General features: G+C 35.1%; 1 protein-coding gene across 4 annotated transcripts; it reads left to right on the top strand.

Moving 5' to 3' along the window:
- The first annotated feature begins 5,273 nt into the window (after positions 1 to 5,273).
- MAP1A (methionine aminopeptidase 1A) lies at positions 5,274 to 14,020 on the top strand. Of its 4 annotated transcripts, none has more exons than XM_087321008.1 (17): positions 5,274 to 5,409; positions 6,765 to 6,879; positions 7,076 to 7,126; positions 8,656 to 8,826; positions 9,078 to 9,153; positions 10,113 to 10,160; positions 10,228 to 10,272; positions 10,816 to 10,915; positions 11,002 to 11,053; positions 11,143 to 11,184; positions 11,251 to 11,312; positions 11,381 to 11,479; positions 12,404 to 12,477; positions 12,800 to 12,869; positions 12,971 to 13,036; positions 13,162 to 13,250; positions 13,597 to 14,020. In XM_087321008.1, the coding sequence occupies exons 2-17, from the start codon at positions 6,812 to 6,814 to the stop codon at positions 13,669 to 13,671; spliced, it is 1,188 nt and encodes a 395-aa protein (XP_087177134.1). In that variant the 5' UTR covers positions 5,274 to 5,409; positions 6,765 to 6,811; the 3' UTR covers positions 13,672 to 14,020. The 4 variants fall into 4 exon arrangements, with proteins under 4 accessions (XP_087177134.1, XP_087177135.1, XP_087177136.1 ...); XM_087321007.1 differs by having other exon boundaries at positions 5,318 to 5,396; positions 6,756 to 6,879; XM_087321009.1 differs by lacking the exon at positions 7,076 to 7,126.
- Positions 14,021 to 14,256: the final 236 nt, after the last annotated feature.

Here is a 14,256-nt window from a genome sequence, read left to right as displayed (position 1 = left end):
AGTGCCTAAAATAAACAAATGATACGAGCTTAATATATACATACATGGCTTCATACTTCCTATATTCGCATTAGATCTTATCCTTGGGCACATTGTAGGGACTTCAAAGTGACTTAGAAGGGAAGTGGACAAAGAGCCATGCTTACCTCGCTCGAGAAAGACTTACAAAGAAGTAGACATAGCATTCATTGTATGCCAAACACATTTTTTCTCAGTTTCCTAACAAGCTTCGGAAACCACAATAAGATAGCATTTGTTGGTGGTTTGATTCACTCGAACAACGCGCTATGCAACTTTTGGGTGAGCTTTTCACTAGAATTTCTTTTCAAGTCTAGTATTTGGAAAATCATTAAACAGGGATAGATTATCAATATATTTATTTATTTAACTTAGTCATCCACGAAACCTTTGTCATGGTTTCGGTAATACGAGAAAGATTTCAAGAAGTGCGGAAATATGCATGGAATAAAAATGCAAAGAAGATTCATGCAAAGTAAATGCCAAAAAACCAATCAACTTTAACGGATTCGTGAACTATGGTGGTGTAAAGACGCAAAATGTGCCAGTGTGAAATAAGTGTGAGAGGAAAAGTATCTATGTGCAACCAAGCACGAGACATATACAGGGTGAAATGTTTGTAGTTCTAAACATGTGTGTGTGTGTGTGTGTGTGTGTGTGTGTAAAAGTAAGTGAAAACGGCAAGATAAAAACATTGGGGCTATGAAAAATGTTTGTGAGTGATCTTTTTTAACCATTCAGGTAAAAAATGAAGCAAATGCTACCACAACACATTAAATTAGCGAACATGAAAAAGAAAGAATAAGTATAGCCATAACATATTATGCGAAGTAGACACCAACCAATGGCATCTATTTTCATGCTATTCCATATTCTACCCATAACTACTTATTTATCCTACTATCAACATCAATTGACAATAACAATACTCTCTTTTCTCCCTCGATACAGTGGTGTTAAAGATGATTGTTCGTGACAAGAGAGTTCTCCATCCGCACCATTGGACATCCATTTGCACCAAATTTGATTCAAACTCAGAGGAAAGTCACATGATCATATGTTTTGGAAGGATGGGATCAAGATCAATCAATTCAATACAAATGAAAAGCATCCATTGAAGCCATATTTTTCCCTTCTATATTAGTGTAATATGTTTATAAACAATATTTTTACCAAGACAAGGATCTAATGAGGAATGATGGTTATTTTATCCCATTCACTCAAGAACATTAGGTATATAGTACATGCCCTTGAAATATACATGTGGCACAAAAATAGAGGATTTGGTGCATAATTGAGTACGTTTTCCATCACATGTAGATCCAATTATGTTTACAATATTGGGACCTACCTGGGTTCCAAATCTTTATCAAATGACAAGCTAACAAAGTATGTACATGGCTTGTTACTTCCACCTCCATTGATAAAGTGACACGACGATAAAGTATGGAGCATAGTTGAGTTGTATTTTTTGTGGGAAAACTATTTAGCAACAATCTAGCACATGGTTGTGCCATTAAGGGAGATTTTGAGAGGGTAAGGCAACTCCTTTCTAATCATTTCCCAATATTTTTGTTTTGGAATGAACTTTTCAACAATTGGTTCTATTCCCAGAGCCACCACATAATGTATCCAATTTTCATCTCGGTAAGAATTTGGGAACTATGGCTATGGGATATCACATAACAACTTGATCTTCAATCGCCCTACTGTAGGTGAATTCTTCTTTTAAAGACAACATCTCAAGCCATCATTGCATGGTTGTCTCCAACTCTATGATGTTTCCCTCATGAAAATTTCAAATATTCATGTAGTGTTATTTAGCACAACAATGTACATCACTACTTTTTGTCAATATTTACCCCGCATCAACGTTTCCCACTAGCAAATAAATGAGGATGATAGACTTCTACTATCTTTCCAACATTGCCTCGAGGCAATGATTTTATTTTCAGCCCTTGGGTCTAACATGGCCTACGAAGGCAATGTTTTCATGTGGCATGTACTATATTCATATTATGTTTGTTTGACAACCATGTCACGCATTCTTGCTCTCGCAAGAAGGAAGCACTATCTATTACATAAAAGAACAAAGGGATAAAGAAAAAGTTATTGTTTTACATGAACACGTGCATTGCAAGAAGATAGTCTATAAATAATGGGAATTAGGGTGGAGAGTCAAAGACTATACCAAAATATGTTTACACACTGCACCACCAAATGCACATACATAAATGCTCGATGGCATCAAACCTTAAAGGAAGCGAAGAAAGGGTTAACTATGGTCGGCATCTAGCAATAGATTATGTAACAATGTAACTCATCAATGGACTAATCATACATTTACGCGAAAACGATATGCTAATATACATACTCAATCACTTTATGTACACTCACTAAATGCATGGAGATGCATGCCTAACTTTCATTATACATTGTAGAAAGTGAATAAAGGTTTGTGCTCCTATCTAACTGGCAATAAAGTGAGAGATATTCTTCACAATAAACGGGATCAAGTGACCCAATAATGTACCTGCATGTTTTTTCGTCTAACCAAGTCACCCAATGGGGTTGGGGTGGTTTATAACTAAGTGATTCTTAATTGCCGAAGTACTAATAAATCCATAGCATATGTATAGTTTTATAATAGTTAAGGCTCTCACATGCCAATGGAGTATATAGGCTAATGCTTTGTACCTTTCAAACCTCCCTCTTTAATTAGTAAGATCGTCATATTCCATCTCTCTCTCTCTCTCTCTCTCTCTTTCTTTCATTATGATAAAAATGGCCCCGTCAAAACTAGCCTCTTTATGGAAGATAAAAATTCTAATTCTAATTTCCTTTATTATGTCGACGTATTGGGGTTGGAGTCGCCCAACCTAGGTCTCCAACTCCTCCATTAAACTGCACCTCACTTAATCAATAGATTAAGATATTACAAATCCATCTAAAAGGGTGGAAACATGAATGTTCTACCTACCTACTATACTCTCATGACAAGCCCTACATTTACAAAAACCAAACAATATGATATTGAAAGAAAACGTTGAGTAGTTAACCAATGTACTAAAATATTCATCGGGCAAGCGCCCTTGCAACATAAACAATCCACTACATACCATTTCATTATCCTCTAGGTCATAATGAAAGATAGACTAATGCAATGAATAAATTCTTTATTATTTCTTTGTTTATTTCAAAAATATTTCGATATAGTACCTTAATGAGTACTTGAAGAACATAGTGTAATGTTTTGTATCCTAACAAATACAAATTTTCATAATGTATAAGGAAGAAGATATAGATATTGTCACATCTATCGACGAACTGTTAGGCATTTAATGTTCTCAACAATCATAATTGGGGCACATGTATAGAACTTTTATTGAAATATGTTGACAAAAACACATAAATGATAGTCAAGGCCAAGCAATCATGTGTTTGTTCATGCTTTACATGGATGAAATAAGTTAATAACGATTTTTATGAGATATTTCAAATACTCAAGCATTAACATTCTTGCCAATCATAATTGGGGTATGTGCATAAAACGTTTACCGAAGCATGTTGACAAAGTTGCCATGTATTTGAATCCAAATGTAGTGCCTTTAAAGATGGCGACAAAAGGTTGAGCATTTTAAGTGACATCCATTTCTCGTCACATGTGTAGAGGTATATGGAGAGAGTAGATCATGAGTGATGTTCCTCAAACATCGAACTAAGAGGGCCTGTGTATGAGAGTCCATATGTATGTGGTTAAAGTAAATAACATAGAGACATGTTTCCTTCCCATACAAGCTCGTGATGGTCCTAATTGTTAAAGATTCTAATACGAGACAAATGAAAACAAGGGCAACAATAGCTTATTAGCGTTATTGTGATATACATAACTAACCACCTACTACACTTGTACATGACTTAGCTACCGAGATAATAAACTATTCCTTGTCAATTAGGTAGTTAGAACCTTGTCTCATCCTAATAATCTAAATTAGTCAATAAGCTAAGATCTTTCAATATGAATATTTCTCATTGTTAGCGTAATAGTAAATAACTATATTAGCTATTGCACTACGTTACCTATTAGCTACATCGATTATTAGGCACAACTAAAGCTACTAATAGATAATAAGTTAATTACATTACATTACCTATTAGTTACATTGCTTATTAACCACAACTAATTAGTTACTATTAACTAAGCTATTTACATTACATTAACTACTACTTTGTGATGCATGCTAAAAACAATAAACATGGATTCTCAAAAGAGTTTGAACTTTGGAAGGAGTCTCGAGGAAAAACAACAATCCCCACATCATTTTTACAATGTGTAAACCTCTTAAATGTTTTTGGAAAACCAAATCCTTGATAGTGAAGGCCACGCGAACATATGCTTACCCCTGCTTGTGGAAGGGTGAACTTATCAAAACTACAAGATATTTTGAATACTTAATTGTTTTCTTTCCTTCCAATCATAATTGGACACATTGATAGAACATCGACCGAAACATGTTGGCAATGCTACCATGTATCTGAATCTAATTGCAATGCCTATATCCATTGACGATGGCAAACAAATATCACACATTTTAAGGAACATAAGTAATCAAAGTATTTCTATATGATGTGACGGTACATCAAGAAAGTGTAACATGACTGATGGTTTGTGAAACGGGAGTGGGACTCGTTGACCAATAGGGACATATGTGGATGTCCACGAGTATGTGGCTTAGAGTAAAGAACATGGAAGTAAATTGCCTACCAATACAATCTTGGCACAATAATAACAAGATGTAAAGCCTAATAAAACAAAAAAGTTATCTTCTAACTGAGCAAACATGCAACTATAATTTAATAGGTGAACTACTTGATGCACACGTCAATGATATGCTTACGATATACATAAATATTTAGCTTTTTAGATATAATCATAAGTTATAAGTTATAACCAAATATAACAAGGGTACCATGAATAGAAATTTGCAATGTTATTAGTCACACTCGCATGAGCCCAACATGTTTGACGCCTACATGAAATTACCATATGCACTCAATCACATCTTTCTCACCATGGTGTCGTTTGATGTGACAAGACTAAGCTATCTCAGTGTGCGTATGTATGTATGTATGTATGTATGTATGTATGTATGTATGTATGTATGTATGTATGTATGTATGTATGTATGTATGTGTATGTATGTGTATGTATGTGTATGTATGTATGTGTATGTACTATGTACATATCTGCATGCGTAGAGGGTAAAGCTCCCTTTAAGGGTATTCCTGTAATTTTAGATAGCCAATAAAACTGTTAAATCGACTTTATTTGCGTGGAATCGTCTGCTTCTCGTATTCGGTCTCTTCGCGAGCTCCAGGTAAGAGTTTTTCGTCCCTCTGTGTCTGATTCGGGTTAGGTTTGTTTCTTCACAGAGATCATGCATATTTCCTGCTTTTCCATACGAGCTGTTTAGGTGCTTACGCTTAGGTCTAGGAGGATGAATGCGCACATCTCCTGCCTTCCCTAAGAGTTCTGATACACAAACAAACATTGACACACACTAGCGGTGGTAAAACATGAAAGGAAATCCCTAATCTGCACAAAGTAGTCCATCGCGCACTTAGCTATGTTGAAAAAGACGTCAATTCCAAGAAACTATCAAGAAAACAAAGTATCGTGTTAAATAAAGAAGGCTGCATTCCTATTTACAGCTATTTAGTATATGAAAATTATGTTTATGGTTATAAATTTAATAAGAAGTGAAGCTATTATCCATGAAGGTTGTAGCCAGGAGCTCCTTTAACGGTGATATACTAGGATTATTCTAACAAAAAGTACAAGCTGTTTAACGTTCTGGGAAAGCATTGTAAGTCTATTGAAAAAAAAGCATGTCATGGTTTCAAGTTTTGTTTTGTTTAAGAAATATGAAGTGGGTGTTCGGAAAATAAATAAAACTGTAAAGCATATACATGTACCTGTACATATCCATATCCATATCCATATCTATATATATATATATATATATATATATATCTCGAAAAGTTAACATTTTTCCAACCAGAGAAAGAGAATGAGAAAGAGAGAGGGAGAAAGAAAGAGAGTGAGAGATAGAATAGAATAGAATGAAGCATTTCAATAATGACTTTTTTCTTTCTGAAGTTTTATGTTGCTTTTGTCCAAATTTCTTACTTTTTCTTCTTGTTACAATGATGCATACATAGCCTTGTTTCTTTAATGTCACATTGGGTGTTGACAAGAAGATAATAATCCTTTATTCAGATTTATGATAATACTTCTTCATTCTTAAAATTTTGTATGTAGTTCACGCCAAAAGGTTGAGGTTCAATTCTTCATGAAAGGTCATAATGGAATTTGGATGTACAGATATGGGGGATGCATAAAGAATGACCGATAAAATCTTTAGCCTCATCTCATTGATGGTCATTAATGGATCCTGGATTCCGTGATTTAGAAATGCAAGAATGTGGTTAAACATTTGAATAACATAAACAGCAGAATTATTTATTTCTGTTTAGTTTTTCAAAATCTCTTTCTTACTTTTGATAAATTCTTCTCTATCTGCAGTCCCAGTAAGTTAGTATAAAGTTGATATGAAGTTCATCCACGTTGATCCTGACCGATTATCTATAGATACTTTGCTCGTTTTGATAAAATATCATTCATTTGAGCACTGGTTTTCCACATGAAGATCTAATAGTTGTGTTATTTCATGCAGGATTTGAAGGTTGTAAATGAATCACTAATCAAGTTGCACAAAAGCTTTAACTTATCATGAACGATTCCCCTGTCAGTGACAGCCAGCTAGCTTGTGCAAGATGCAGCAAGCCTGCCATGTTACAGTGTGTATTTATATCCATTGAAATATTTTTAAGCAAATGAAAGTAATGCATTAAAGCACTCTTTGAAAAGAAATGATGATTTCAATTGCGTGATACAAATAAATTCAGGGCAAATTTTCATGGGCCTATGCGATTATTACAACTTTGTGGATGCATAATCTTCTTGTAGTTCATAGAGTTATATGTCTCTTTGCAGGTGCCCCAAATGCGTCTCATTGAACTTGCCGCGAACCAATGCTACATTTTGGTTTGTGATAATTCATGCTTTGCACTTTTGATCTATTTTTGAAGCATTTATTATGTTTTGGTTGTTCAACATGCTTGTAAGCAGCGATACATCTTGGCTGGTTACCCTAACATGATTTCATACATGCCCTTATAGAGTTTTCTTATTCCCCGTTGCATCCTTGTAAGCTTGGATGACATGGGTGTCATTCTAGATGTGCTAAGATGGTTTCAATATGCATGTTGTATGTGTTCCATTGTGCTAATAGTCCCTTATTTCTTCCTCTATGTCAATCTAGATCCCCGTGTTTGCAACCAAAATTGTGTTGACCTAGTAGAGAGTTGCAGATATGGAGATGAATGAATATTATTGAAAGAAAGAAGAGAGATTCTGAGGCATGAAATTCAAACACTGCACTTTGAATGTAGGTTTACTATGTTTTTTGCATGAAAGCAATAGCTGCTTCATATTTTGCCTTTTATGGCTACATAAAAGATAGGTGTAGCAATCTATATAGGCAAGAAGAGGATCAGAGTGGGAGAAGAAGATCAGAGTGGGAGAAGAGGATTGTGAGTGGAAGATCTGGCTTTGTGTGCAGGAGAGGAGGTGATTGGCCATTGAAGACTGAAGTTTTGTGAAGTAACCAGGTGATGCTGAGGGCTTGGTGTCAGTTTCTCATCGAATGGGCTCTTAGTCATTCTTATTATGCTTGGACAGAAGCGTTATTATCTTTTCATTCACGCAAGATTTTTGTAGACTTATATCCAATCTATTTCCTCAGTTATTCTCGTTGTTTCTGCACAAATGGAGTGTCTATTTTATTCTTTGGTGCATAAATAAATAGTTTTCCTAAATTTGGAGGTTTTTGTTTGATCACAGGAAGTAAATGGACCTGCACAATATTTTATTACTATAGCCATCTTCTATGAATAAAAAAGAAAATTTTAATGTCTCAAAAAGAATGGCGTATGAAACTGAAAAGAAATGACAGCAGGCTCCAATTCAAGAGACTGATACATAGACGTATGTATTAACATCTTTAAGAGGCCAGATATGATGCATGAGATCACCAAGGATTGCAAAGTAAGCTGTATCATATTTTCAGATAGCGTACTTTTTAATTCTATAGCTTTGCAAGCTATACTCCTGATGGCTAGGCATGGCTTGAGGTTTAACTAAAATTACACCTTTGAAGCAACTCAAAGAAAAATCCTCTGAGCTGGAAAATATATGATGAAACAAGCACACAAGATTCATGTTGCAATGCGTGGACAATATAGTCTGTCTGTCCCATCCTTGTGTTTCAATATGTGTTTGAATGAGCTTTAGTGAATGAGAGCTATTGCCATTCTAGCTTGCTAGTAAATAGGACTTTTAATGATATAAGGCTATGTTTTGAGCTGAGATGCCAAGTATCCTTCCAAGTGGTCAGTTTGTGTTTTTCTGTTTCACTTATTCAAATTCCATTTTACTTCATTTATCATCTATAGATATTATAAATCCTTTGAAAGAGTTTTTGGTAAATTGTGCAAACTGTACTGGTCATGTAGTTCTCAAGAATGTTTTAAAGCCGCATGGAGCACTCACAAACTAGTACACTCTGGGAAACCAAAAGTTGAGATTCCAGAACAAGGATCCGAAGCACCACCACAAGGTTGGCTCTATTGCTTGAAGAAGGGACAGGCACGATCCTCACAACTCCCATTTTTTGACTGGACCGGGTATGCTCGTATAAATAAATACGTATATTACACAATAGTACACAGAAAATATTAGAATATTGAGGATAACATGGATGTTAGATATATTCCTAGAGCACATTAAACTTTTTTAGCAGTTGGTTACTATTCTGCTAATATTATAATTTACAGTCTATATGATGAAATGTACATGTCTGCGAAAAATAATTCTGATATGTATGAAGTAAAGACAGCTCTATGAGCTAAAGCAACCATGACTTTTGCATCAACAGGCCCTTAAGACCTCATCCAATATCTCCAAGACGCCTTGTACCTGAAAATATTATTTGTCCCGATTGGGCTGCAAATGTAAGTGTGTGTTATTTGTGATTGCCTTTCCTTCTTTTCGATAGTAAATGTCACGTTGATTTTAAGATTACACTTGCATAAGGTGTATTTAGTAAAAATAAGACTGGTACATCTCACTAGAGGATTTGGATATTGCAAAATGGAAATGTGAAATAGTTGAAATGGCTCACATGTTTCAGCTGCATGCTGACACTTTGCGACTCTGACTGAGTCATCTGTATATGATTCCAGTTTGCAGCAAATTCCAGTTTTCTTTTTTATATGATTTAAAAACCTCTTAAAGGCTTTGGATCTTGCAAAAAGGAATATTCTTCTTAAAGCTTGATCTTGGGTTCTGAGTCTTAATATTGACCTTGAACATGAATCTAGGTTTTCCACTTTGACTCGAACCTTGATCTTGATGTATCCATTTTTAGTAACATTAATGTTACTCTCCATGCATTTAGGAGTACCTTATATAATGATACATGAACATGCACTGATATATGTGAGTAGATATTTTTAGTGCAGATTTTAGCTCAATGTTTCACTTTGACCCTGCTAGAGAGTTGAAATAGTATGCACTAGGGGCTGAAATGTTTCAGGGATGTTGATTCCCATATGCTGAAATGGGATAAGTGTATGCGGAAAACATTCTCTTTCCTTATACAGGCCATATGTTTCAGCTGCATTGAAACTTGAAATCAGATCATCAACATACGTCTAAAGTCAAGCTTTGTTAATAATATGAGCTCTTTGCATGCTATAACACGATTGGCACTTGTTGGTACAGTATTTCTCATTGACAACTTTGTACAACTATGTGGCCAATCTCAAACGTGTAGTATGGAAGCTTGTTTTTCTCTAGAGAATTTCTTGTTCTGCTGCCAACGATGCACATTTTTTATTTCCTCTTCCATATTGTCCCTATAAATCAACTGTACACTCACCAACCAATTGTCTTTTTTTATTACTGTCAGGGATTTCCAACAATAGAGCAAAACAGTGAACTGCAGAGCAGAATTGAGGTATTTAGTGGTTCCTTTCAACATCTATTTTCTGTTCTTGCTTGATGTCATCTTATGGTATGTGCAGATAAAATCACCAGAGCAGATAAAGAGGATGCGAGAGACTTGCCGGGTAAAATGGAATTGTTATGTTATCATACATATTAGCTTCATAAGCGTGTATAATACGTAATAAACTTTTGGTGATTCAGAAAAATCCTTAATATTTCATATACAGGCCTGGAATCTCGTGCAAGTTTTTTGTACTACATAATATTTGTATGCTAGTGGTTATTTATGTGGTGGATGATTATGTCAAATCTGATAATTCACTGTTTTCAGTTTCGACATATAGGATTTACCTGTGACCAAACACAAATAGAAAGCTTTTTTTGGTTTTATCTTTGGGAACATTGAAAAGCGTAGTGAATACTAAATAGAAACCACTACGCTTCCTTTGTTCTTGGAAGTGTTGGAGTAACAGCATATGCTAAGATTCTGCTTCCTTAATGCCCAAGATTCTCTAGCATATGTAGTCTTCATTCCCATGGCTTATGTCAAATATTCCTGCTTTTCTTTGGTCCCATATACTCTTGTTGTTCAGAAGTGTTGATTAGTTCTGATTGCTTCTAGTTGTTCATATCATCTTAAGATATTTGTTTTCATACTGTGGAAGGTGGGAAGGGAAATTTTGGATGCTGCTGCTCGAGCAATCCGACCTGGCATAACAACAGATGAAATCGATGCCATTGTGCACAAAGCTACAATTGAAGCAGGCAAAAAAAGCTGTTTTTGTTCCTTGCCTTAGATTATGCATATTTGTCATATTTTGAATTATGTCTGTTTTATTTTTTATCAACAGGAGGATATCCATCACCATTGAATTATTATTTCTTCCCCAAATCATGTTGCACGTATCTTTTTTTAACCTTAATCTCATCCATACCATAAGTATTTTGTTACAGGACCAAATTTAGCTTTATTTTGTATGATGCATCTGCAGGTCTGTGAATGAGGTAATTTGCCATGGGATCCCTGATTCCAGGTAGGTTGTTCTGTGCGTCATTATTTCAAAATGTACTCTTTGCTGACAGCGAATGTAATGTTTCAGGCGCTTGGAGGATGGTGACATTGTGAATGTTGATGTCACAGTATATCTGAATGGATGCCATGGTAAACATCTTTCTCAATAGAGCTTGAGTGCATTGGAATGATAAGAAGCTGACTTGAGATTTTTGCAGGAGACCTCAATGAAACTTTCTTTGTCGGGAAGGTAGATGAAGCCTCAGAGAAACTTGTTCGTTGTACATATGAATGCCTGGAAAAAGCAATTGCAGCGGGTAAATACTAATAATATGGTTTTAAGAATGAAGACTGTTTCAAAATGGAAAAAACCAAACTTTCAAGAATCAAAGAAAGTCACTGTTGCTTTTTACAATTAGCCAGTAACTAGCTATATCTTGGTCATGGCATGGGAACCAGAAAACATAAAAAAAGTGAAACCACCAATGGCACCAACTCTCCCAAAAGCCTCTTCTAGAGGCACAAAAATATAAAAGGGAAACCCTTCTGTCTTACCATAATACTACACTTTTGGAGAGAGAAATACTAAAATTAGTCTTACGATAAAAACCAAATTGATAAAGATGTATCTATTTCCACCTGCTATTAGAAATGGTTCAAAGAAAATTGTTCAAGAATGATAGCAATGGAATATGAAGGCCAATCCGTACATACTCACTTGAGGGCAAACCAAATGGCATAACTGAAACATGAGATGGAACTCTAGAATAATAAAATCTAGCAAATGTAGGAGCTTCCCACTACGTCATGCATCACACTTGTAACACTCAAGTCTTTCTTTTATGCTCAATTATGACATCCTTCAGCAGTCTGGTTTTGAACCCATGATCTCTGAGACATTGGGTAGAAGCTTCACAAGTGGGATAGATCATTCAGGTTAGCATTATGATGGTGTCATTGATCAGCTGAAGTTATTTTGAGACGATGGGTGAATGTGAGATTCACTGTAATGAAATGTTATCAGAATTATGTTTTAATGGAAATATTGATTACAGATGTCAATACTTGGATTTTCTGCCTCTCAATCTTCCAGCAGCATTATGAACAAAAATATTATCCTCATTATAATAAATTTTATTTCCTGTTGATGTTTTATGAATCATATTTAAGTTGATTCTGTTTAATTACCCATCAAGTATATTTTTTCCATTCATAAATTTATGGTTTTTGGATGCTGTCAGTGAAGCCTGGAGTTAGGTTTCGTGAGATTGGTGAAGTGATCAACAGACATGCATGTCTAACTGGATTATCAGTGGTAGACTTTCACTCCATTAACTCTCTTCTCTTTTATTTTTAGTGGGAAGCTATTAGGCTACCAACTCAAGGTCATGCATTCAAATTCTTACTTTTGCACATCTTTATTAACCACATGTCACATATTCCTCTAAACCACATGTCATATCGATGTATTGCATTAATATTCTCACAGTCTCCAAACAGTGACATAGGCATGTCACTTGTGGCCCAATTGGTGTGCCCATGTGCGTGCACACATGCTCTTTATCTCTCAAAACATGCTCTTTATCTCTCAAATCTTGCTTTTATCCTTTCTGTAATAACTTCCTATCATTTTTCAGGTTAAGTCATATTGTGGCCATGGCATTGGAGAGCTTTTTCATTGTGCACCGAATATACCTCATTACTCCAGTATCCCCAGATTAAAGATCATTTTTTAAGAAAATTTTGCCTTGTGCTTCTCTTTCAAACGAATAGTGTTATCATGTCTTTTTTTACTTAATTGATGAAAGAAAACAAAGCGGTTGGAGTGATGAAGCCTGGACAAATATTTACGATTGAGCCGATGATAAATTCAGGTTGCTCATATAATATTCTATTATGCATTGTAGCGTGTTAAATATATATAATATAATTAATACTATATCAAAAATTGGTTCAAAGGCATTATAAATGCAAAGGTTATACACTATTTTATCTATAGGTAATTGGAGAGACAGAATGTGGCCAGATGGATGGACTGCGGTCACAAGCGATGGGAAACGTAGTGCTCAATTCGAGCATACCTTACTTGTGAGCATTTTGCATTTCTCATAATTTCAATAGTTCCTTATTATTTTTGGGCAAAATCCTAGAAAAATACGGAAGTATGCCTTGCTCAGTGTCTATTTAAATATCTCCAATTTTTTTTTTAATGTTTGATCAGAGTACACCCCTTCATTTTTTCAACTGCGAGGGGTATTCTGGGAAAATTTGGAAAATTTGGGATGTTATTGTAAATACCCAAGATGCCTGGGATATAAATATATTTAAAAACATGAAAATAATTTCCATTTGCCCTTAAATTCTTCTTAGTAATTACTTGAAAAGGGAAGCCCTGATTGGTAAATGGTTATCTTTATCTTCTCTTTGTGTGTAGGTAACTGAGACTGGAGTTGAGGTTCTAACTGCGAGGCTGCCAACTTCTCCAAATGTGTATCCGTGGCTGTGCTAATCTTTGTGTCTGCAAACGAAAGTGTTTTGGATGTATCTCCAAGGAAGTGGATTAAAAGATTCATGAAATTATTTCCCCAAGTTTAGGTGGAGAATAGATTTGGTAGTGTTGGCATTGTTGTGATCTGAGTTCTGTAATTCTTCGGCATTTCTCTACAATGACATTATATTGTGCTGCTTGTGTCATTATGGTGTCTGAGAGACATTGGAGGTTGGGATGCTCAGAAGTTAGCTCTCAAATACTACAGCTAATTTACCTTTGTTGTGTCTTAATACATCAAATTGTAAATGATGATTAATTTTGATGTTAGCAGTTGATTTACACAATGTTTATGGAATTGTTGTGGATATTGTTTTTGCAATTTATTATTCAAATTGGATGAGTGTCGTTCATCTTAATTGCTAAGTCGTTCCTTTTGTCACCTTCAGATTAACATGTGATGTTGGGTTTCTTAGGTTCAATGCATGGTGACTATCCCTTGTTTCTTAACAAATGCAAAACACTTTGTTAACTACGCCCTTTTGTTAGAAAGATGTTGCTGAATGATAAATGCAACTGCTGTTAAGCTGGTAGGAAAAAGTGTAA

This window comes from Azolla caroliniana, unplaced genomic scaffold (assembly GCF_043228905.1).
Source record: "Azolla caroliniana isolate FFs.n. ecotype wild unplaced genomic scaffold, voAzoCaro1.0.p SCAF_6, whole genome shotgun sequence".
NCBI classification, from domain to species: domain Eukaryota; kingdom Viridiplantae; phylum Streptophyta; class Polypodiopsida; order Salviniales; family Salviniaceae; genus Azolla; species Azolla caroliniana.
The sequence above is the reverse complement of the archived record's forward strand: the minus strand, read 5'-3'. Positions and strand labels throughout refer to the sequence as shown.

Excerpts from the sequence above, each read along its gene's own strand:
- MAP1A (XM_087321008.1), top strand. The coding sequence starts at position 6,812 with ATGAACGATTCCCCTGTCAGTGACAGCCAGCTAGCTTGTGCAAGATGC. Across the intron at positions 7,127-8,655 it reads CGAACCAATGCTACATTTTG|TTCTCAAGAATGTTTTAAAG; the intron begins GTTTGTGATAAT and ends CTGGTCATGTAG. Across the intron at positions 12,870-12,970 it reads GAATATACCTCATTACTCCA|AAAACAAAGCGGTTGGAGTG; the intron begins GTATCCCCAGAT and ends AATTGATGAAAG.